The sequence below is a fragment of the Neofelis nebulosa genome, chromosome 9 (genome assembly GCF_028018385.1).
Source record: "Neofelis nebulosa isolate mNeoNeb1 chromosome 9, mNeoNeb1.pri, whole genome shotgun sequence".
Classification (NCBI taxonomy): domain Eukaryota; kingdom Metazoa; phylum Chordata; class Mammalia; order Carnivora; family Felidae; genus Neofelis; species Neofelis nebulosa.
This window is the reverse complement of record NC_080790.1, coordinates 2,429,775-2,453,036: the sequence shown is the minus strand read 5'-3', so window position 1 is coordinate 2,453,036 and position 23,262 is coordinate 2,429,775. Positions and strand designations below refer to the sequence as shown.

At 54.4% G+C, this 23,262-nt stretch overlaps 1 protein-coding gene across 1 annotated transcript in view; it reads right to left on the bottom strand.

The window, feature by feature from the left end:
• The window catches only part of DCDC2C (doublecortin domain containing 2C), a 113,753-nt gene that overhangs the window by 73,065 nt on the left and 17,426 nt on the right, over positions 1-23,262 (bottom strand). The window contains 5 exon segments of the mRNA XM_058686332.1: positions 2,021-2,147; positions 8,319-8,361; positions 11,634-11,771; positions 15,957-16,085; positions 21,063-21,139. Coding sequence (XP_058542315.1) covers positions 2,021-2,147; positions 8,319-8,361; positions 11,634-11,771; positions 15,957-16,085; positions 21,063-21,139 — 514 coding nt within the window.

The window sequence follows — 23,262 nt, the reverse complement described above, 5'->3', positions numbered from 1 at the left end:
GACAAAATGAGTTCTAACAAACGAGGTGTTAAAATTGTGCCCTGCGAGGTAGTCAGCTAAGCCGACAGACAAGAATCAGCCCATCGGCATTACGATGGGGTGGATTACTGCTTACAAAGTCCCGAGGTTGTCGAAAACTTTATCCTCACCCCAGCAAAAGTGACAGCAAAAAGAAAAGGAGGCAGCCGCTTCCTTCACCTAGAGGGTGTAACCGTGGCCGTGATGGGCTCAGTGACCCAACACGGGATGGGCCACGGCTCATTCCACTTCTTCCTGTCCTTCCCCCCTCCCCTTCCTGGCCCTCACCCCCAGGAGGACCGTCCCCCAGTCCTGGGCTATGGGGGGCCCTGCTCCCAGAGAAGGGATGAGGAGAAGGAGAAGGAGAAGGCGGAGGGTGGCATCCACGGGGACCTCACGTGTTCCAGGCCCTCTTCTGTCCGCTGGACAACTGGCACTCATGCAAGCCCCCCACAAAACTACTGTGCCCATTGGTAGATCAGGAATTTGCCCAGGGCCCCAGGCTTGAGAGGGCCACGGCCGGAACCTGGGCCCCAGCACAGCACACGGCTTCCCGGAGGGAAGGTCTGATACAAGCCATGTGGGGCAGGCTTTGCCAAGAAAGACATTTTACGTGTGCTGATTAAATTCTCTATTACTGTTGATATGTTATAGCATCCCGGAGCATAACCTCCAGTGCTCTGCGGTATAATCTACAGTACTCTAGTATAACCTACAGTACTATAGGCTCAGTAGGCTCTGGTGTTAGGCCCAACCTGGGCATGGTCGGGTTGTACCAGAACATGGCGCGGGCCGTGCCCACCGGCCAGGAACAGTGGCTAGAGAGGGACGTCTGAGCGCCCCAGGTGCAGACCCGAGCCTGGCACACAGCAGGACGACGCCTTCAGCTGGGATGGGAAGGTCCGAAGGGGGAGGGCGGGGAGCAGGAGAGAGGCGGCAGGAAGACCTTGGAGTCTGTAGCCCGGAAACAAGCAGAGGGTTCCCGGGAAGCCAAGATACAATCAGAGCAGAGAATGGAGGAAACCGAAGGGAGCACCAGGGGAGGGAGGGGCTCTAAGAAAAATGACTTCCAAAAGTTGTCAAATGCTGCCGAGAAGCAAAGGGGAGCCCTCCTTTCCAGGATCCTATCCTCTGCGTAACCAGCCACTGTCAAAACACCTGTGACACATGCTGAGGGAACACGGGGCTGGCTCCCAGCCAGGGCTCAGCCCCTCCCAGCTGGGACTCAGGCCCCTCCCAGCCAGTCAAGCCCCGCCCAGCCAGTCAGGCCCCTCCCCGCCAAGGCTCAAGCCCCTCCCAGCCAGTCAAGCCCCTCCCAGCCAGTCAGGCCCCTCCCCGCCAAGGCTCAAGCCCCTCCCAGCCAGTCAGGCCCCTCCCAGCCAGGGCTCAGGCCCCTCCCAGCCAGTCAGGCCCCTCCCAGCCAGTCAAGCCCCTCCCAGCCAGTCAGGCCCCTCCCAGCCAAGGCTCAGGCCCGCCCCCCAGACAAGGCTCAGGCCCCTCCCAGCCAGTCAAGCCCCTCCCAGCCAGGTCTCCGCAGAGTAGAAGCAGGAGCTGAGCAATTATTTCATTTTAAAATCAGCTCCAAAGTTTAATCTTTTAAATGTCCCGCCGACTCAAAAGATAAGCCTAAACCATTCAGACGGATTTTAGTTTCACGTCTCCCTCCAAAGGCTAACTTGTCTGTGGGTTGTTTACTGCCTGCCTGGTCCTCAGGGAGAGCACGTCCCGCCCTGATGTACACAGAGGCACAGAATTCCCGTACTGATCTGGCAGGGCCTCCTGGTCCGAGAGCCCCACTGCCTTCCTCGGGGATTTTGTTTTTCTCCTCTCACCACCACGGCCCCTCGAGCTGAATGTCTCATTAATAAACCAGATAGTCACCCATTGAGTGTTAAAACCAGATAGTCACAAGTCACATCTTTGTGGTGAAACTGGCCCCGAAACAAAGCACCGTCTTAAAAGGGTAGCATTTTTTTAATGCCGGCAGCCAAACGAAATTCACCTGAACCGCTTTGGAATGAGGGTTCCACCAGCGTCTTGTTCTTCCCCACTCTGGCGTGAAAAACCGAATCCCGTTCCTTACGGGGAATGCTGTCATACTTATGCGTTTCTTTTCCTTTGGAATCCTCCTAAGGTACAAATCAAGAATCAAAAGCGTGGTAGGAACAGCAGAGCACCGAGTCTTATCAGTCACGGTGAGAACCGTCAGAGCAAGCACACGGCTCCTTGACTGCCTCGTTCAGCAACCTGGAAGAGGCGTCCCTTCTGGCACCATCTGGACGGCTCTGCCTCGGACACTTCTCTTCATCTCCCTCACCAGGAAAGGGAGGCGCTGTCCTACTAACCGAAGGTGCCCACGTACCTGACAAAATGAGGGAAAGCTCTGGAAGGGAACGGGAGAGTCTGAGCGGGTCCGTGTGGTTCTAGACACGCCTAACAGCCTAATAAAAATCACTGTTTCAACAACTACGAAACTATTCCCACTGGAGCTTCTGGGCAAGGCGGAGCATCCCGGATAAAAATAAATAAATAAACATGTGGCAGGTTCATTTTGGGTTAAGATAAAGGGAAACTCGGACGTCCTTAAATATCTACAGACAGCAGTGACGAAGCATGGGGGGATCGCGGCGTATGATGAACTAACCCCACACACCATCCTGGCTCCGTCCCACGAACCATCTTCACAACACAAACCATCCCGAGGTTTTCCTTAGCCCTACCTTTGCCGAGGTATTCGGAGTGAATGCAGGCAGGACTGTGCAGAGGTTTCTCCCGAGCTCCCTAAGGCACCTGAGAAAACGTCAAACTAAAACACCTACCTTGCACCATTGGTACATTCACGGCACAAACCGCCCGTGTTTTCTTCCCGCAGAAATTCAAGTGTGAAAATCACCCCACGACCGAATACAAGACCCAAGCAAACTCTTTCTACCTGTTCCAAGGGGCTTTCCTAAAACTCGAAGTCTGCTCCAGTAAGTTTAGGAAGCGAGGTCTCGGTAGAACCGGTCTTCGAGACAGAGCACGGTCCCAGGTGCGGGTCTGCTGGAAGCAGCTGGGGGTGCGATTCTGCAAACCTGCTTCACTCTCCGAGCATCACCGACACCTCCTTCTTGTGATCATTTGCCATATCGTCAGCCTCTCAGACAAAGACACCAGGTACTTAGTGTGTCACCCCTGAAGTCAGACTCAAGGGACAGGACACAGAATCGTCCCGGCCTCCTCACGGGGACACAAAGCAGCACTCAGCACAGAGCGAAACGCACGGCGAAGGCCAAGAAGAGCCGCGGCCCGGCCACCGGCCCCGTCATCCCAGGCTCCGGCCACGACATGAAAATGAGCTGGTCCACGGCGCCCTGGAAGGTCACCTGAGACACACGAAACTTCAGGCCAGCACCACGGCAGGTGAAGAGAGGGCACGATGTCAATAAGTCGATTTTACTGTTTACTCTCATACCTAAGTACCTGAAGGAAACTCGAGTTTTTAAGAGCACCTTATCTCCACAGCGTCCAGTGAAACCTGGAGCCGCCCTGGTTTGGCCTCTCGCCAAGTCTTAGCCCAAACCCTGGCTTGTCCCCTGTCCGCGAGGACACCCTGCCGCACTCACCCGCACGCCCAGTCTCCTTCCTCCCCCTCGCCCGGCGCTGGATGCAATCTTCCTTCGTCTCTGGGTGGCTTGTTTAGGGTGTTTTTCGTTCACCGGTCACCACCCGAAGGCTGGAGGGCACAGGACCGGGGACGTTTGCTTGTCTGACCATGAATTCCCGAGCCGGCACGTAGCGGGCACGCAGTAAAGGCCGGCGAGTGAGCGCGGTGCGAGCGTGATCTGATCTCCTTCTGCCTTTCAAATGGGCGGGAGTTCTTGCAACCTCAGGGTGCTGTTCACGTGCCTCAGCTCGGAGCTGAGACCCTCAAGCCCAAGCCCACCCGCCTTCCTGGCCCCGCACGCCCACCCCTCACTGCCCCCTTGCCCTTCCAGCTCCCCTCCCCCCTCGCTTCAAATCCCAGCACAAGCCGACCTCGAGGGCCCTGTGCCATGTCCCCCCCATAATGCTGCACGTGGTCGCCAGAGCACGGCCGAGCCCTCTGCATCCCCGGTGCCCGGCAAACACGGTCCGCGCTCGCTGAAGGGATCCCGACAGCTGCTCTGCATCTCCACTGGTTTCATGAACCAAGAAGAGGATGCGGGAAAAGCAGGGGCACAGGAAGGGAGCAAAGACAGGGCAGGGCCCGATCGGGCTCACGTTACACACACACACACACACACACACACACACACAGGGGCCTGCACCGCCGCCCCAGCCCGCCTTCCCGTGCCCACGGGGGGGGCCCCCCACGCGCCCCCAACCTGCCACGCTCCCCGAGAGCCGCCACGCCCTCCGGTGCGGCCTGCGGCCTCGCCTACGGGTCCTGCTCTGACGTGGCCACGTTCCAGGCAGAGGACCCCTGGTCCGCGCCCCACCCGGCGGCCTACACGGCCCCACGGCCACGCGCCTGCAGCTTCTGGCGCCCCTCGGGCCAGAGCTCCCCCAGGACCCGGCGGGGCTGCCGTCAGCTTGACACGCGCCTCCAGCCGCAGTGGACACTCTGCGTGTCGCCTGTCAGAGCAACGCGCATTTACAGCAGTTCTGGGAATGGACGGGTTGAGCAGGAAAACAGGGAACCCGTCGCTCCCACCCCCGCGGGGAGACTTTCAGACGTCACCCTCTGCTCCCCACTCCTCCCTGCCCCAAGTCCGGAGTGGAAATCAGGGCGGGCACCTTACAGAGGCGACAGGTGCTGCTTTTTCAATTTCATGTTTCTTTTTCCTACTACAGACATTTCCAGAAAACACGCCAGAGGCATCCTGTGCTCGCTTCTCTGTAGTGCTCTGGGAACTGTCACTTTTCTGCGGAGCCCATCTCCTTCGCTCTATGCTTTCCTGCTGCTGTCACAGTCTTGCTCAGGCACAGGGAAGAGCCTCCCAAGGTACCGTGGCTGAATTAGCTCGTCTGGTTGGGGAACAGGGACCACCTGATCGAGTCAGGTTCAGAGTCAAGCCACTCTGGGGGGCAAAGCCAGCGCTGAATGCTGAGGGAGTGTCCCGCTTCCAGGCGGGTGAGGTTTCGCATCGGTGAGCCAGCCCCGACTCCAAGCATTATTAAAGTGAAAGATTGCTAACATTTGGACCTGACCGTCGCACCTTCCGGCCACTAGAGGCACGCACAGACGCAGCCGTGGATGCTGTGTGATACTGCTATGGTCTTGATGTTATTAGCCTGCAAATGCCATTTCCAAGGCCCTTACTCCGCACTGCACTTTACAGTTTAGACGGTCACTAAAGTGTGTGTGTCCCGTTGTATGCGTCTCTATGACTGTTTCACACACACACACACACACACACACACACACACGGCTTTAACTTGTCAATGTTTTTCTCTCCGTTTCTGTTCACAGACAACGTTTTTTGTGTTCTGTGCCCAAAAGAGAAGTAGGTAACATGAATGGTCTGGTTGTGGATGTGATATAAATACAATGCTTATTAATTAGCCACTGATATCTTACGGAGGCTTGTACATTCAAATACTCATTTTAATATAGGAATGCAGCTTTAAACATTTATTAAATTAGCCTCGCTTCTTTGGAAAGCAATGGATACAAAATCACAGTAAATGCAGCTGCTGTCAAACTGAATCTGCTATAACAAAATTAGAATATGTCTGTTCAGTGGTGCCTGAGTGACTCAGTCGGGTACATGTCCGACTCAGTTTTGGCTCAGGTCATGATCTCACGGTTTGTGGGTTCAAGACCCTCGTCGGGGCCTGTGCCGACAGTGCAGACAGAGTCTGCTTGGGATTCTCTCTCTCCCTCCCTCCCTCTCTCTACCTCTCTCTCTTTCTCTCAAAGTAAATAAATAAACATTAAAAAAAAACAAAGAGTAGATTCATTCGTTATTTTCAGAGGACTGAAACAGTCACAGCTCAACTTAACTGAGCCCTGGGCCACCCTGACCTCTCCCGCTCTCTCATCCACAACCACCCAGACATGCCAGTGCCCCTGCCCGGTATTTTTCTTCTCGTTTCATGGGACCAAATGCCATGAGGCACGTGGTTATCTTACGTGTTGCTAAGAAACGAAGCAAGCTACCAACTAAACTATGTCACACTGCTCCCCTGTAACCCGGGGGTTCTGTTTTCTGCTTACTGGAAAAGCCCTTGGAGAACTTTCAGACAGAGATGTTTATCACATCCCGTACCTGTGCATAAAGCAAGAGGACAACGTAACAGACATAAATTGCTCGAATCTTCTTGAGATTTTACATCCAGAGTCGGGCTCTCCTGAGCCATTTCTTTCTTTCTTTTTTTTTAACGTTTATTTATTTTTGAGAGAGAGACAGAGAAAGAGCGTGAGCGGCGGAGGGGCAGAGAGAGGGAGACACAGAATCCGAAGCGGGCTCCAGGCTCCAAGCTGTCAGCACAGGGCCCGACGCGGGACTCGAACTCACGAACCACCAGATCATGACCTGAGCTGAAATCGGACGCTTCACCGACTGAGCCACCCAGGCGCCCCATAAATAGAACAAATATTTAATAAAAGGAAGAGAAAACTCTATGCCTACCTCAAGGACCCAACAACATAATGAGATGAGGGCATGACTAAAACGAGTAAGGGCTACCCCCCAAACTACTGCTTCAGGCCTCTGCTCAGAAGCTTCCAAAACCACGGAAGTAGGGGATTCTGAGGTTGTAGCATTTACGCCAAGTATCAGCTTCAAACCCAGTGCCCACACCACCCGCGAGCTGCTTAAGGCAACCTGAGGAAAACCCCGTGAGGCTGGAATGGTGTGCACACCCACGTGGGCTCTTTGTCCCCCGAAACAGCTGCCCCCTTCTCTGACCCCTCGAGGACCTGCACTGGGTTTGCCGATCTCCACGTGTCGCCTACTCCCTGTCCCGCGAGCCATCACCCTGTGCACGTGACTCATTTACACGCCCCTTCTATGATGAGACAGGCCATGTGTCACGTATCCTAACCAGATGAAACGCACCCTTAGGGCAGAATCACATCTATCGTTTTCGTGCTCTCAATGAATGATTCTCGTTCTTTCATTCATTCAACAAACACTTAATGCTAAACTCAGCCCGTAGAGAAAGAAAATCGAAAATGAATGAGACGATCGTTCAGCTCAGGAAGCTACCGAAACAAAAACAGTCGATTCAGGAAAACCTTGGTGCCAAAAGCCAGGCAAGAACAACACGATAAAGAAGTATCCCAGGCTCATCTCCTCTATGAACAGACATGCAAAAAACCCTAACAAAATTTACCAAACCCCTTTCAAAAAGCATTTGTGAGCAGTGAGGCTTCTCAGTGAAGGCAGGTGGGAAAGGAGTGATCTCAGCGAGAAGAGTCAGGTCAGTCGTGTTATCGCCGCCAGCAACACCGAGCTCCTTCGGCGCAAGTGAGGACGGGCAAGGTTCTGGGCCCGTCCACGGCTGGACTCTCGCCAGGCAGATGCCACGGGGGCTCGTGGGGGCCGGGAAGCCCAAGCGTTTCCAAGAGCGTGGGTAAGATAGTGGTTATGAAATCCAAGCTGCACCAGGAGAAAAGCCACTCCAGGGGCCAGCCACTAGATACTGGAAAACAGAGGCCGATACGTGGGGAGACGGGTCTCAAGGCTGGGAAGTCTCAGTACGGAGGGTCCCTGAGCACAGGGGCTGGGCAGCCAGGAACAGGCAAACAGTAGACACTCAACAGCTTTACTGAGCAAATCCTAAGGTCAGTAGAGCCACTGAAATGCAGTTTTTATAAGACGGTGGGGATATGTGGTCATCGTATACACAGGTGACCAAGACCCATATGGCCCCCAAGACCTGCTTCTGCCTGCCCACCCAGGCTCTTATCCTGACACCTGCTGGCCATGCTTCTCGTGCTTTATGTGCAACACACACACACACACACACACACACACACACACACATAGTGAGCTGTGCCCCAGCCCTGAGACGCCCCCTCCCAGCTGTCCTCAGGCTCAGGGCAGCCACACCAGGCTTGACGCCCTCCCTCTTGTCTGTCCCCACACCACACATCTTCCTCCTCACATGCACTGTGTGTATGTCACAGACATCTCCGTGTACCTCCCGGTTCTACACCCACAGCTCCAACGCCTCATTCCCCACACGCACGGGGGGCAAGCCCAGCACCCAACACTGTGCCCAGAAGTCTGGGTCCCCACCGCGGGGCCTCTCCAGGGAGGTGTCCTTATCAAGGTCAAGGACACCACGGCCATCCACAGCTTCCACTTCACTGTGTGAAAAGTACTTACTTTTTTCTTTTCTCTTGAGTATTTCTCGATGTCTGCGTACTTTCTGAAAGACAAATGATAGTCAGCTAGAAACTGGTAAAGATCAGCCAAAAAGCCTCTTTCCGAGAACGTAGACTACAGCCGTGGCCTTCCAGAAGATGAGGCCACGGGGAAGGCCTGTCCAGCGTCCTGACGGCCCGGGCTCACGTCCACAGCTGTTCCCCGGTCTCAGGAGCAGAAACGGCCCCAACGAGGTTTGCTCAGTTTCCTTCCCGAAGACCTTGGAAAATCTCCACTCACCAGTGTGGTAAACCAGCCCACGGGCAGCGTGCTTACGGGCACCTCTGTCCAAAAGCTTTCATACTTGGGGCGCCTGGGTGGCGCAGTCGGTTAAGCGACCGACTTCAGCCAGGTCACGATCTCGCGGTCCGTGAGTTCGAGCCCCGCGTCAGGCTCTGGGCTGATGGCTCGGAGCCTGGAGCCTGCTTCCGATTCTGTGTCTCCCTCTCTCTCTGCCCCTCCCCCGTTCATGCTCTGTCTCTCTCTGTCCCAAAAATAAATAAAAAATGTTGAAAAAAAAAAAAATTCAAAAGCTTTCATACAGTCGCGGGGGGAAACCTAACATTTTCGAGGTTTTTAAATTTAAGTTTTTTTATTTTCTGAGAGAGAGCGTGCACGCAAGTGGGGGAGGGGCAGCGAGAGAGGGAGAGAGGCTCCCAAGTGGTTTCCTCGATGCGGGGCTCGAACCCACGGACCGTGAGATCATGACCCGAGCCAAAACCAACAGCTGGTCGCTTAACACACTGAGCCGCCTGGGCACCCACATGTTTGAGGTTTTTGACAAACGACAGTCACTCCCACAAACACGATTTCTCGCAGTGACCTGTGGCACATGTGTCACGTCCTCTCTGGGCTGGAGAGGACGCACGGCTCGGAGACGTGAGGGTTTGGTCAGAGCCGCGCTGCTGATCAGGAGAAGAACAGAGACCTCAAGCCCGTCCAGAACCCAGCCCAGCCTCCTTCCACCGCGTGACAGACCCCTTGTCTAACCGCCACCGTGGTGCAGAGGCACACCCCCCGCTCCGGATCCCCGTGCAGGGGTGCTGACATCCACCGCTGGTACACGCAGGAGGGACACTTCTGGCACCGGCTCCCCGGCCGACGGGCACCTCCCTGGCCCATGGCGTGTACGGGAATGGACTTCAGTCTCCTAGCAGCTCTGCGGACGCTCTTCCTCCCGAGCCCCAACCTCTTTGGCGAGGAGAAAGATATTTAAGCGACCGACCGACACAGTTCAGGGTTCAGCACATGAACGACAAAACCCGTTGAGAGACGGGGGCTCGGGTGGGGAGCAGGAGACACAGAGAGAACCATTCGACTCATTTCAACAGCCCCTAAGGTGTTTCGACCCACCATGCAGTTAGGACGGTCACCAAAGAATTAGCACGTCAATAAACTCGGGACATGGCCGAGCTGCCAGGCACGCGGGCAGGACCCTAACCTGCCCACCTGCCGCGGGGTCATCGTCTGTGGACAGGACGAAAGAGGCCACTCTCTGCCTCCAAGTCGAAACCCTAATGGCACAGGAGCGCACACGGGCACAAGGTCGCCACAGACACCGTCCCTGGCGGTGTCTCGGGGGCCCAGGCTCCAGGTGGGGAACGTACGGGGCAGGTGGGGGTGAACCCATCTGCCTGTCCCAGCACGAGACGAGCTCTGACAGCTCCTTCTCCTTCCTTGAGACAATGACCATAGGAACCGTGCCGAGGAAGCAGCCCCAGGGAAGGGCCCTGGCAGGTCCTCAAACAGTTGTGCTGCGGCTGCGTGTGGCTCAAACACACCCCGGGACGAGGCTACAAAATCCCACCACCAGCTGGAAACCGCTCCTCCCAGCCAGACCTGGGAATCGGGAACTTTCCGGGTGCAGAAACGGGCACAGGCGCCCAAGTTAAACACTGCCTCTGACGGACTCCCGGGGAGAGGGCTCCATGTGCCCTGGAGGGGGGCACCTGACCCCCGGGCACCAGAGCCCTGCCTTCCAGGACAGGCGACAAAGGCCGTGGCTGGCCTGCCCCCCTGCAGCTCAAGGGCATATTGGTGAGGCGGCCTGTCTGTCATCCCACGCCCCGCCCTCTCTTCTTCCAGGGCCCAAAGGCAACGAACTCAGCCTTAGCCCTAATGCCGGGGCTTTAATTTGGAACAAAAAATTGAGGATCTGGATCAGTACATACCTCTGAACTCCAGTGTTTCAGGTCACGTCCTTCCTGACCCACCACTGAGCCTGGACCCCCCCCCCCCATATGAACACACACAAGCTCACCAGGAGCTGTAGCCGCTGAGAGCCCCAGACTAACAACCAGGTTCCCGTCCTTGTCAACACAACGTCAGAAAAGTCAGGAAGTGTTCTGGACTGTTGGCGGTCCCACGGCATTTGGAGCAGGGAATACCGAGGCTCCGGCACACATCCAACGAGAAGCAAGGTGGGTGGGGCACCGAAGTCTCTCCAAGGAAGCGGCAAAGGTTACGGTACCCTGAGGACGAAAGTCACACACCTTATCAGGTGACTTCAAGGTCCACGAACTGTGAGAACTGCAGGCAGACAGGGACTCCACGCCCGTCCCCGTGAGCATCAGTGCGGGCCTCTGGGCAAGCAGGTCCAGGGTGAAGCCGCTGGGCGTCCCTCAGGCACGAGCCTAGAGGACAACGTTGTCCACTAATTCCTGGAGCTTGGCTGGCCTGTTCCAGACGGCGACGGCGGAGAGAGCAAAATGCACCGAAAGGGACAGCCAGCCCTCTCCTCTCCGGGGACGGGACGGGAGCTCCCGCCAACACCTTCACCTTCCCTGCAGACGTTCCCGCACGTCCAGAAGCACACGCCCTGGTGCACCTGCTAGCCCGGGGCAGGATCCACCATAAAAGTCACCACTGTGATTTCACAGACCAGTGAAAGATGTCAGGCTCTCGATTTCAGACCAGGAGAAACTGACCAAACGAACAGGGTGCCGGAGGGAGCGCTGGGCTCTCACGCCTGTGCCTCGGGGCCAGGGCTACGACTGGTTTGCACACTGAGACTCCTCTCTCTAAGACCCCCAGCGTCCCCAGAGAAAAGACAGCGCATTCAACGCGAGGGCTTACTGTCCCTGTGAATATATCAAACCACAGGAGTCCCCCCACGCCTAATTTTGAAAATCCAAAACCGTGCCACTTATAAAACGACAATATCAAGTTTCACTATAGGAAAACAGCCAATAGCTGAACCGGCCTTACACGGGGGCAATCCTGGGGGGAAAGGCAGATTTTACCCACTCAGGAGGTAAAGGGGTGAAGCGTGCTCACTGTTGAACCTCGCTGGGCACCTTAGAGGATTTCCAGTAAGGGAAATATTTGAAGGTCTCCGGTCCTGCCGCCACGTAAAAGTCGTTATCTTGCAGATCCTTTGAGTTGTCCAGAAGATGTCCATTCATGGTAAATAATCTGTGAATAAAGAAAGAAGAAATGGGCCAGAGACTTTCGAGCACTGATCTCGGGACTGGGGGCGTTTGCAGACAGTACGACTGGGACGTGGGCTACCGGCGGGCGAAAGCTAAGTAAAGCCTGTGGGAGCTGCCCTTCCAGGGTCAGGCTTGCCTTCCATTTTTAGCTTTTTAATTAAAGTATATTTTTAATTATGTACAAGTGCTCAGGGGCCCTTGAGAACATTTTAAGCTCTTGGTTGGTGTTCAATTAATTTTAACTAATAACGGCAAAAATTAATACAAATTGGCTTATTTTGTTGTAACAATTCTTGGAAAACAAACCAGTATTTATTAGCCAATAATACGCCTTTTTATGAGCACCAAAAGACTAATATTTGTCTACTTTTTATCCTATAGTCTTCTTTTGGCAAGTATTCATTCACTAATTCAGTCACTTAAATTATTTAAGGGGCGCCTGGGTGGCTCAGTCGGTTAAGCGTCCGACTCCTGATTTCAGCTCAGGTCATGATCTCACAGTTCGTGGGATCGAGCCCACATTACGTTCTGTGCTGACCGTGTGGAACCTGCTGGGGATTCTCTCCCCCTCTCTCTCTCTCTCTCTGCCCCTCCCCAGCTTGTGTGTGCGCTCGCTCTCTCTCTCTCTCTTCCTCCCTCTCTCAAAGTAAATAAATAAACATCTTTTTAAAAAGAAATTATTCAATTCACTCAATGCTGAGCATCTATCACACACTAGACAATGAGAAGGGACTGTCTGGGATAAAAATATGGGTAAGGAAGTCACTGCTTCCCCAAAACCAAGGCTTGTACACAAACCTAGGAACAGAAATGTGACCAAAGAAGGGCAAAGATCCATCCTTCCAAGAGGAGGACCCACCTGGAATCAACTGTAAGCCTCACAAAAGTGGGGGCACCAGTGGGGTGAGGATGTGGTAAGAATTCTTCACGTGCAGATGCGTAAAGCATTTGGGGTCGCAGGAGGGGTCGGGGCCAAAAGCCAGAACACGGGGGTTGATGGTCACTGAAGTGTGAAACACACACACAGAATTTGCGCATCAAAGTCTGGAGCTTGGAACTCTGGGGCGAGGAATTTATCATGGACTTTGACGCAGTGAGTGGACGTCGCTGTGGACGAGCGGACAGGAGCTGAGTGTGAGCAATGGTCAGCTGACCGTTGGGGATGCGGACGGAGGAAAGGAGCCCGTCCCGTAAGAGGAGGCTCAGGTTGCCACAGCAGGCGTGCGAGGCGATCGTGAACCAGAGCCTCGAGCGCCAGAGTGGGAAGGGGAGAAGGGCAGGCCGAGCGGGTAGAAACCACAGAACCACGCTTGCCCTCCACCCATCTCCCCCAGACCTTAGCATCAGAACCACCTGGATGGCTTGCCACCGTGTAGACAGCCAGGCCCCACGCCCAGAGCCTCTGACTCCTGAGTCTAGGATGAGGCCGGGACACGCATTCCTAACAGTGCCGGCCAATGCCCATGCTGCTCTGGGGGCCAGGGGAGCTGCAGCCTTAGACCAGCCCCAGGGGAACAGGACCTTCCGGACAGGAGACAACCATGAGCAGCCACGGGGAGCTGTGTGGGCAGCAGGTGGCCTCGACCAGGAGCACAAGATTTCCACGTGAAAAGCAATGCCTGGAATTCTGTTCTTCTCCTGCCATTTTGCCCTGGGACAGCCAGTGCCTGGGCTCACTGGAGGACCGCATAGCTGGTGACGTCCCCAGGAGTAAGTCAGGGAAGCACTGAGTGGGCAGGAGGCGAAGGGAGGTGGGCAGACTGAGCGGTGGCAGTGCCCAGGCCCCTGCCCGCAGACCCTGTTCCGACCCGCACACAGTGTCTGGTGGATTCCACCAGGAGCGGAAGCGTTGGATCAGATGGACCAGGAATTTGACATAAACACGAAAAACATTATAGACGAAATACGGGCAGATGCTACCAATACGAAACAACAAGGAAGTGTGGCAAAGAAACAACTAGAAAAGCAGATACAAAGAGCACATCCCAGAGGACGGGGAGATGCGGAGCAGGTGGGGGGCGGACGAGGTCCAAGCCGCTGTGGGGACTCCGAATCGAGGGCGTCTCCCAGAGGGAAGCAGGGGGAGAGAGAAAACGTGTCTGAGAGAAAAGCTGAGATGTATGGATGAGTACGAATGCCAACATCCAGAAAGTAAGAATCTCGAAAGATAAAGTGGAAAGGAAGAAAAATGTACAGAAATAACAAAGACAAATTTCACAGAAGTAGAGAGAGAGGGAGGACCTCAAACTGAAAGTCAATAGACATCAAAGACAGAGAGGTCATAGAAAAACTCCCACGTAGGCACGTCAGGGGGACTTCTAAGGACGAAGGCCGGCATACGAAGGGCTCCCCCCCACGCAAGAGCCCACTGACACACCACACACGCACCACCGGATTTTTCAACAGCAGTCGCAAAGGCCCAAGACAATGAAGTGACATCTTCTCAAAATCTGAGAAGAAACAAGTTCGAAGCAAGCCAAACCCTCAGTTAAACGGGAGGCCCGATTAAAGTACCGTCACCTTGACAAGGCCTTGGAAGATGGGCCACAGGGACTCACAGTAAGAACATTTCTACAGGAAGGGGTTAAATAAAAAGGAAAGAGCGACTGCAGAGATGCTGGGAGGGATCTGTGAAGCAGGGCGACCACACGCCTTGGCACGATCCCTGTTGTCATTAAATGAAGTTCGATCAGAGAGAACATGTTCACGATAACCCAGAATTCAGCACCGGGGCCGGGGTTGTTGAGGGGGAGACTGAGGAGCAGGAAAACAGGCTTACGTTCTTGTCGGGGAGGGGGGAGATAGAGCAATCAGTTCAGAACTGACACCAGAGGAGATAGAGTCCAGATGTGACTCTGGGACCACGGCGGGAACCCGGCCGGCTGGGGGGAGGGGCGGTGCAGGAAAGGACCTGTCCCCAGCGGTGGGGCTGCAGGAAAGCCGGGCCCTGAGGAAGCCCCGCTCAGATGTCCCAGATGCACCCAGGAGCTGCAGGCCAGCCCTCAAGCGAGGGGAGCCCCCCAGGGACGAGACCAGTGCCTGTGTGTTCATCCCCACGGACGTCCTCACCCAGAGAGAACTAAGGAGAGAAAGACTAAGTAGGCTTATTAATCTAACGTGCTCTTTGCCCTCCAAATATCGTGTTTCCTTGCCTTGCCTCTGCCACATCACGTGTGACACGCGGGATTGCTGACCCTGACTCCTTCCGGAAGCATGCACAAGTGTCTCCTCCACGCAGCTGTCTCTCTTTCTTTCAGAATAAAACGCTGGTATTTATAACCGCATTCTGGAATCATCTGGTCTGTAGGTGACAGCTAACTCCCCCGGCACGTGCAGGGTCACCTGTGACTCACCACCCTCCCTAGGTTAACGACGCTCCCAACAACAGTTTAGGTCCTGCTCCCAACAGACCCTCAGTGTTCATCGCTGGCGTCACAGCTCTTGATGGTAAATCAGTCGCTTACATTGCAATGTGCCCCCGAGAGAGACCATTGACGGAAAGTGAATTAGGAGTAAATGTTTTGGCTCTTCCGACCCAAGGCCACCTGGAGACCATCGCTGTCCATAAAGTGGTCCTTCCAACACTCAGGACCACTCCGCACCCCTTACTTTTCAGTTGCGAAGGCCTGTGTCTTCCCTCCGCTTTGTCAGCTCCTTCCCACAGTGGGGCCTCCTTATCCCAGCGGCATTCCCAACACTGAGGCTTTAACCTTTCCCTCTGCAACCTGCTAGCCTTGCTTCTCCCCTGCTCTCTCCTGGTCCACTCTGACCCTCTGATCCACACCAGGCCCTTGGTCTAAGTGCACCAAACTGTCCCCAGATTCACCCCCATAACAGCCACGGCCACCCTGCCTCTCCCTGGCCCCATGGCCACCGTACCTCTGTCGTCCCTGCTCTGTCCACCCACCACTGTCCATGCCACCTCTGTCCATCCCCATGGCCTCATTCACCCCATTCACCACACCTAGCACATAGTAGATGTTCAATAAACTTTGTTCCGTGAAAAATGAAAAAACTGGCCAAAAATAAGTATGTAAAGGGACAAGAAATAATGTCTGCCCCCAAAGAATTAAAATCAGAGTTAATGAGAGAGCATTGTAGCCCTTGCTGGTCCCGGCAGGACATCCCCACCCTGTGACCGGGTCTCCCCCAGGTGACAGAGCCTGACTTTTGAACGCCTCCTAGAGGGAAGACTTTTTCCCCAATCATGGCCAGCATGCTATTCCATTCCGTCAGACTGAATTTGGGTATGATAATTTTTACGGGTGGGATAAATAGTCTTCCATTTGTGAAAACACTGTAAGAATTAAAAAAAAAAAAAAAGCATTCATTAGTACCTTACACTTGAGGGGGAAACATTGGAAATTCAAAGAAAGATCTAGAACGACAGAGCCATAAGCAGCACGCAATGCGCCAGGCAGCCCTCACACACACCGCCTGCGTCCGCAGAGGGACCGTCACCAAGCGCCCGATGCTGGAAGTCTGGTGACGCTGCAACAACGCCCGGAAACTTCTCTTCATGGAATAAAATACGCCCAGATGAACAGGACGGAACTCCGCTTTTTAAATAATATGCCTCCACCATGGCGGGTAAAGCGAAGAAAATGGTGCCCATTTGGCAAACAAAAGGCGGGTTTTGCCATTAAAAGTGCAGTCACTTTCTCTTTCCATGGGCCAAGACAGTGTCCCGGAGGAAATAATGTGCGATCCTCCAAAAAGATAATAGAAACAGTTGGTTTCACCTGTGCAGTCTGGAGGCAGCTTTGCTGGAATCCCAGCGGGTTTATTTTATTTTCCATACGTGTCCGGGTGGGGGTGGCTGCGGGGGGGGGGGGAGGGTGGGACTCGATGCAAAGTTCTCTTGCTAATGAGGCCAGGCCGCCCCCCCCCCGCCCCCGTCCAAGCCACTTGGCAACAGTTACATGCTGTTGTAACTCATACTAAAATCATGTAAACTATGAGCCTTGTTTCTTTAAGTCTAAAAGTGATGAATAGTGTTTAACACGAAGGTGCTCAATGTTACAATTCTAGTTTTCAATTTTTTACATAATTATTTGTGGTTGCCGTTGCTTCATTATTACTGTTTTTCTGTAATGCAAATAATTTAAAACTGGATGAACGCATCGCCTTTTCAGATCAAATATACGCTTTAATCTGTGCAAAAAATACAGAGAATCCACTTTCTTTGCTAATGTGCTGTACCAAGGGGCTTCCAATCAATGCAGAAACCCCCTTCTCCCATATTTAAAATATTGCCCCAAAACAACCCTAGAAAAGAATGTTCTGCGCAAGTTATATTACAATGCATTTATGTGATATTACGCCCACAATAGATTTGCTACAATGTTTCCATCTATTGGTTTTCCTTATGCCAAAAGAATTCTTTCCAAACATGGGTCACGAATAATAATACAGGGAATAAATGTTTAAACAGGGTCATGTTGTGCTTTTGCTTAAATCTTTAAAGATATTTAACGTACACTCTTTACCTGAGTGTGGGGAAATAGGAACTCTTATGAACTGAATTGTGTCTGCCTCCCCCCCAGATTTTGGCATCTCTTGCAGACCTAAGACACACACACATACACTGTGGCTGTAGCTAGAAGCGTGCACAGTCTTCCTCGGGGGTGAGTCAGTAACACAGACTGATGAGACGTCTGTGATCAATAACTATTGACCCATTCTTCCCACTTTGTGAAATCCAGCCCATGGAAACGAAACAGATTTACATGCAAAGATGTTTCCCATAGGATTATGTACAGAATCGAAAATATAAAACCAACCTGCATGTCCAGGTACCCAGGAATGTTACGTAAATCGTCGCACGGCCATACGATAATAAATTGTGCAGCAGTTTAAAATTGTTTATGCAGGATTTGCATTTACGGGGGGAAATGGTCAACTATAACAGATGCTGTAAAAAACACGACAGAAGGCACAAAGAGAACACTGAGGGTAAGCGTTCTTCAGGCCAGTGGCGGTTGTCTGAGGAGTGAGATAAGGGATGTTTATTTTATTCTTCACACTCTTGTAAGTTCCCACATTTATTTATAATAAGAATGTAATTTTTAAAGACAAGGAAAGGAAGTAAGTGTCATTTCCAACTTAAAGATTAGGAAATTACAAGTTCAGAGGGCATGCGGGATGGAACACATCTCCCAAACTGGAGAATGAACTAGACCCCTTGCTTTGCCCGGTTTCACGGATCAGATGGTCCATCCACCACCCGACAGATGACCGACCCCACCTAAGTGCCCAAGAACAGTTTCCGGAGACAGTCCACGATGGAGAGGTGATGGACAGGCAGGAGCCCCTGAGCACTGGGCAAAAGCCAGGCATGGTTAGATGAGGGAACGTCTGAAATTTGGAATGCTGTGTAGCCATTGTTTTAAAGCACAGCTTATCCACATGGGCTCCTATGGAACCACCTCCAAGATGCATCATGTGGGGAGAAAAAGGAGGATACACAGAGGTATTTGTAGGATACATATGCTTGCCGAAGCCTGGATCTCCCAGCCTGTCTTACAAGGATACAAGGCGGTGGGGGTGGGGGGGGCACTCACTTCGAACATAGAACCTTTAGAGCTATATATGGCCATGGGCACAGATTTTTCAGGCCACAAAAAGATAGCTACATTTTTTAAAAAACTTTGAAACAAGAGAAGAAGTTAAAGGCATAAACCTACTACTCAACACACCTTATAATGTGCTCATTGGTGTGTAATAAGAAATATTTTTAATTTTTTTGATGTTTACTTATGTTTGAGAAAGAGAGAGAGAGGGACAGAGTGTGAGTGGGGGAGGGGCAGGGAGAGAGGGAGACACAGAATCCGAAACAAGTTCCAGGCCCCAAGCTGTCAGCACAGAGCCAACATGGGGCTCGAACCCACGAACCGCGAGATCATGACCTAAGCCAAAGTCGGACGCTTAACCGACGGAGCCACCCAGGAGTCCCTAATAGGAAATATTTTAAATATTTCAAGTAGGACATAATTTAAATTCTTTAAGATTTTTTTTTTTTTTTGAGAGAGAGAGAGAGCACGTGGGGGCAGGGCAAAGAGAGAGGGAGAGAGAGAATCCCAAGCAGGGCCTGCACTGACAGTGTGGAGCCCGATGCGGGGCTCGAACTCACAAAGCACAAGATCATGACCTGAGCTGAGATCAAGAATCAGACGCTTAACTGACTGAGCCCCCCAGGCGCCCCTCGAGTTTTTAAAATAGGAAATATTTTCAATTTTGTTTAAACAGGAAATAGCACATAGATCTAGGAGCGGATCTCAGGTGACGATGATCCGCCGTCACAACACCTGTCACGTCACAGCTTGCTTAGCGGCAGAAGCAGGACATAAATCCGCGCCTCAGCCTCCGCACTTCAAACCCACGTGGCCTCACCAGCTCCGTTCTGCGGAGACCCAGGCAGGCGGGGGAGCACCGGGCTCTGGGTCCAAACTCAGCCGTGACCCCCCCGCACCCCAGCCCCCCCCATCTGTGAGGAAGGGAGAAACCACTTTCTCCCTTCAACATCGAAGCCTCCGGAACCCATCGCAACTGTTTTGTTTGCCTGTTTTTGCAGTTACAAGGTCTCCAAGCAAACATGATCAGGTCTTTGTAGAAAAGACGCTGCGTTTGAATGGATATTTGGGTCCATCTAGTGGAATTTCTAGCACACCAATGTGAAGGATGAGGCACAAGCTGCCGGGGGTAATGGTGTGTAACAGACAAAACTTGTCCGTCAAAATAAGTGAGAATCACTGATGTCTTGGCTCATGCAAAAAAAAAAAAAAAAAACACATAGGTTCTTTGCCAGGAAGGACCGTGAGATTTGTATACATTCTTCAGAAAGAGCTGCCCTTCACAAAATTTGGAAATGCTGTGCCTCCCGTCATGTCCAAGCAGCTCTCAGATTTGTAGAAGGTGCAGGGAAAGACCCCACCACTGAAGGCTGCGCCTTGCAGACACGTAAGGGGACGTATTTTACAGACGTGGTTGTCGAGGTTCTGAGGGGACGGGGAGGGGCCACGTTTGGCCAATAAACAGGGTGTGTTTCCTGCGTCCTTCTGCTTCCCAGGCTGGGCTCCGACGAGTCTAACAGGGGGTTTGCGCCGAGGGGCCCTAGCCCTTCGCTGGGGGGCACGAGCGTGAAGGGCACCTGGTCAGGAGTGCGGGGGACGCCCGCTAGTGACCCTCAGACACAGTGAGCTCACGCCTCTGCGGAAGCCCACTGACATTCTGTCCACCGGGAGCAGAACGTGGTGAGAGGAGGGCACGATCTCGCTCACGTCAGACATTTCAACCTGTAAAGTATTAAAACCTCCCAATATAAGAAGGATTTGGAGAGTCTGCTCCGTGACCAGCCTTGGACGGGTGTCCTGGAGGTGTCACCGGGGGACTCTCACCACCCCTGGAGGTGTCACCGGGGGGCCCCCACCTCTCCTGGAGGTGTCACGGGGGGGCCCTCACCACCCCTGGCGGGGGGCGGTAATGTCAGGAAGCCAGTTCAGAAAGATGAGGTATGTGACCTCCACAAAGACGATGAGATGAAAAGCCAGATTTGAACCCACGATGGCTTGAATCCAGCGTGTTCTTTCTACAGCCCCAGAACGTAAGGCAGACTCGCCCACAAAGCTGTCTCCATCAGCCCGGACGTACTGCCCCGGGCACCTCTACAGCTATAGCACCGGCTGTGGCTCCCAGGGCCACACTCCAGTCCTGCACCAACGCTTGAGCGGGAAGTGTGGTAACCCTACAGGTCTTTGCTCGTGGTGGGAAAATAACTTGTAAGTGTCCTTTCCACGTCCAGCAGCTACAACTGCTAGATGTTTTTTAAAAAGTGAAAAGCCTAAGACTAAATTCCGTGTGTGAGGCCCTCGCCCTTCCAGCCCCAAGTAAACTGTTCAACAGCCTGGCAACTGGATTGATTTCCAAAATCAAGGTTCAAAGAGAAGAAAGGATACACGGCACCTGAAAGGCTGAATCACACAGGTGTCCCTGTCGGAGAGAGAGAAGGAGAAGGGAGGAGAGGAGCACAGGAGGAAGGGAGGGAGGGAGGAAGGGAGGAGGAGGGGAGAAGGAAGGAGAGAGGAAGAGGCGGGGAGGGGAGAAGGGGAAGCGGAGGGGAGGAGGAGGAGGAGGAGAAAAGAGAGGTGGGGGAGGAGGGGGAGGAAGGGAGGAGGGAGGAGAGGAGGGGAGAGGGGGTGAGGGTGAGTCTAACTGGAACTTTATCTTTAAGGAGCCACAGCAAGCAGTGATCTCTCGCCCGCGAGGCCTTACTCACTTGACGTGCCGGGACGTTGGCTGGAAAGTTTGCCACCTGGAAGGCACGTGCAGGTCACAATGTACCACCGGTTTGATCTGCAAAAAGAAAAGGCAAGCCTCGGGACTCGGTTCAGACAACCACTTGCTAAATACGGTTTGCCCAGCACCGCCCCCAAAACAGCAGTGCAGGGGGGAGGGAGGCCTTGCTAAGGGAGCACGGGGGGGGGGGGGGACCCAGGAAGGACTCCGGGGGAGCAGACTCCCTGCTGGGAGGGGCCGGGACTCCCAGACGCAGGGCAGGTGACCTCATGGGGACGGGGCGAGAGGGCTGTGAGTTCCGAGGCCGGAAGGTCGGGTGCGAGGGCGCGGAGCGCGGCGGCCGGGAGGTCACAGAAGTCCAGAGACACAGACCGGGCCGTTGTGCTGAGGACAGGCCAGCAGCTCGACCAGCAAGCTCCCGTGATGTGCTCCCCAGGCGCCCGGCTGGGCCAGACTGCGGCCCCAAGAACGGGCGTGTGGCCCCTAAGTCAGCCCGTGGGGTTCCAGCTAGGACGTCCCGTGGCAGGGGACAACACCCCCCCTGCTCCCCGGACCTTTCTCTTTCCTGTGACTCCAACCTGGGGGCTGAGCACCACCCCCCCCCCCCGGCGCCTGGTCAGCTTCAACCTCACACCCCCTGGGGCCCCCACAGCGGGGAGGAGAAGGATGTCTGAGCCCTGCCACGGGCAGGCAAAATCCCTCTGCTGGGGGTCCTACTGTCGTCATTGACAGCCTGGGTGGGGCGAGATCAAGGCCACGGCCCCACACAGTCTCGAGGCCCCTCCATCACGGTGACCTCCTCTGAAAGTCGCTCCCCTCCTACGTTCCTTGTCTGTCCCACCTCTAGAGGCTCCGCCCCTGAGACACCAGCCCCTCCCATGTCTAGAAGCTCCGCCCCGAGACAACAGCCCCTCCCACCTCTAGAGGCTCCGCCCCTGAGACACCAGCCCCTCCCACGTCTAGAGGCTCTGTCCCTGAGACACCAGCACCTCCCCACCTGTAAAGGCTCCGCCCCCGAGACACCAGCCCCTCCCACCTCTAGAGGCTCCACCCCTGAGACACCAGCCCCTCCCACCTCTAGAGGCTCCACCCCTGAGACACCAGCCCCTCCCACCTCTAGAGGCTCTGCCCCTGAGACACCAGCACCTCCCCACCTGTAAAGGCTCCGCCCCTGAGACACCAGCCCCTCCCACCTCTAGAGGCTCCACCCCTGAGACACCAGCCCCTCCCACCTCTAGAGGCTCCACCCCTGAGACACCAGCCCGTCCCACCTCTAGAGGCTCCACCCCTGAGACACCAGCCCCTCCCACCTCTAGAGGCTCCACCCCTGAGACACCAGCCCCTCCCACCTCTAGAGGCTCCACCCCTGGGACACCAGCCCCTCCCACCTCTAGAGGCTCCGCCCTGAGACACTAGCCCCTCCCACCTCTACAGGCTCCGCCCCTGAGACACCAGCCCCTCCCACCTCTAGAGGCTCCGCCGCTGAGTGAGACTCGGCATTCAGGGCCTACCTAGACTCTCGTCACACCTGCTCCAGCACAGCAGGCACAGCGGTAGAGGGTGTCCCCCAGGGCCCCCGGTGGGGCCTCCCGGCCTGACCTGTCTGGATGTCTGGTCCCCCTCCACTCGCTGCCCCTGCTGTGGTGCCCAGCTCATTTACACACAGAGACTGCCCAACCTGTGAGGTTAGTGCAGCTCTACTGAATCACCCCACTGAGTGAAAGTATCTCTAAAGTTCCTTCGCCAAGAATAACACCGACCCGCATCCCCGGGGTTCACCCTGGGGTATAAGAGTGAGCTGCACGTACCCTTCACACGGGTGACAAGGTTTGGGCATCTCATGGTCTCCCCAGCACTACTTTTTAGACGAGGAGAGGAAAATGTGCTGTTCCGGATCCTCTGAAGGAGACGAGGAGGCAGTGTCCACGTGGGGCAGGTGGAGAAGGGTCAGGAGGACTGGAAGTGAGCGGTGAAGAGCCCCTTCTGCGTCCTGCTGAGGGCCTGAGGCACCATTAGACGCAGGGGACACCTGGCCGAGAGGCACCGGGACAGCAGTGGAGGAAACAGCGGCAGACACACGACAACCCCACCCCTCCCTTCCTCCCCACACCACAGCCCACGTTTGCCTTCTTCCAAACATCAAGCTTGTTCCTGCACTAGACCTGGGGCCTGGAATGTTC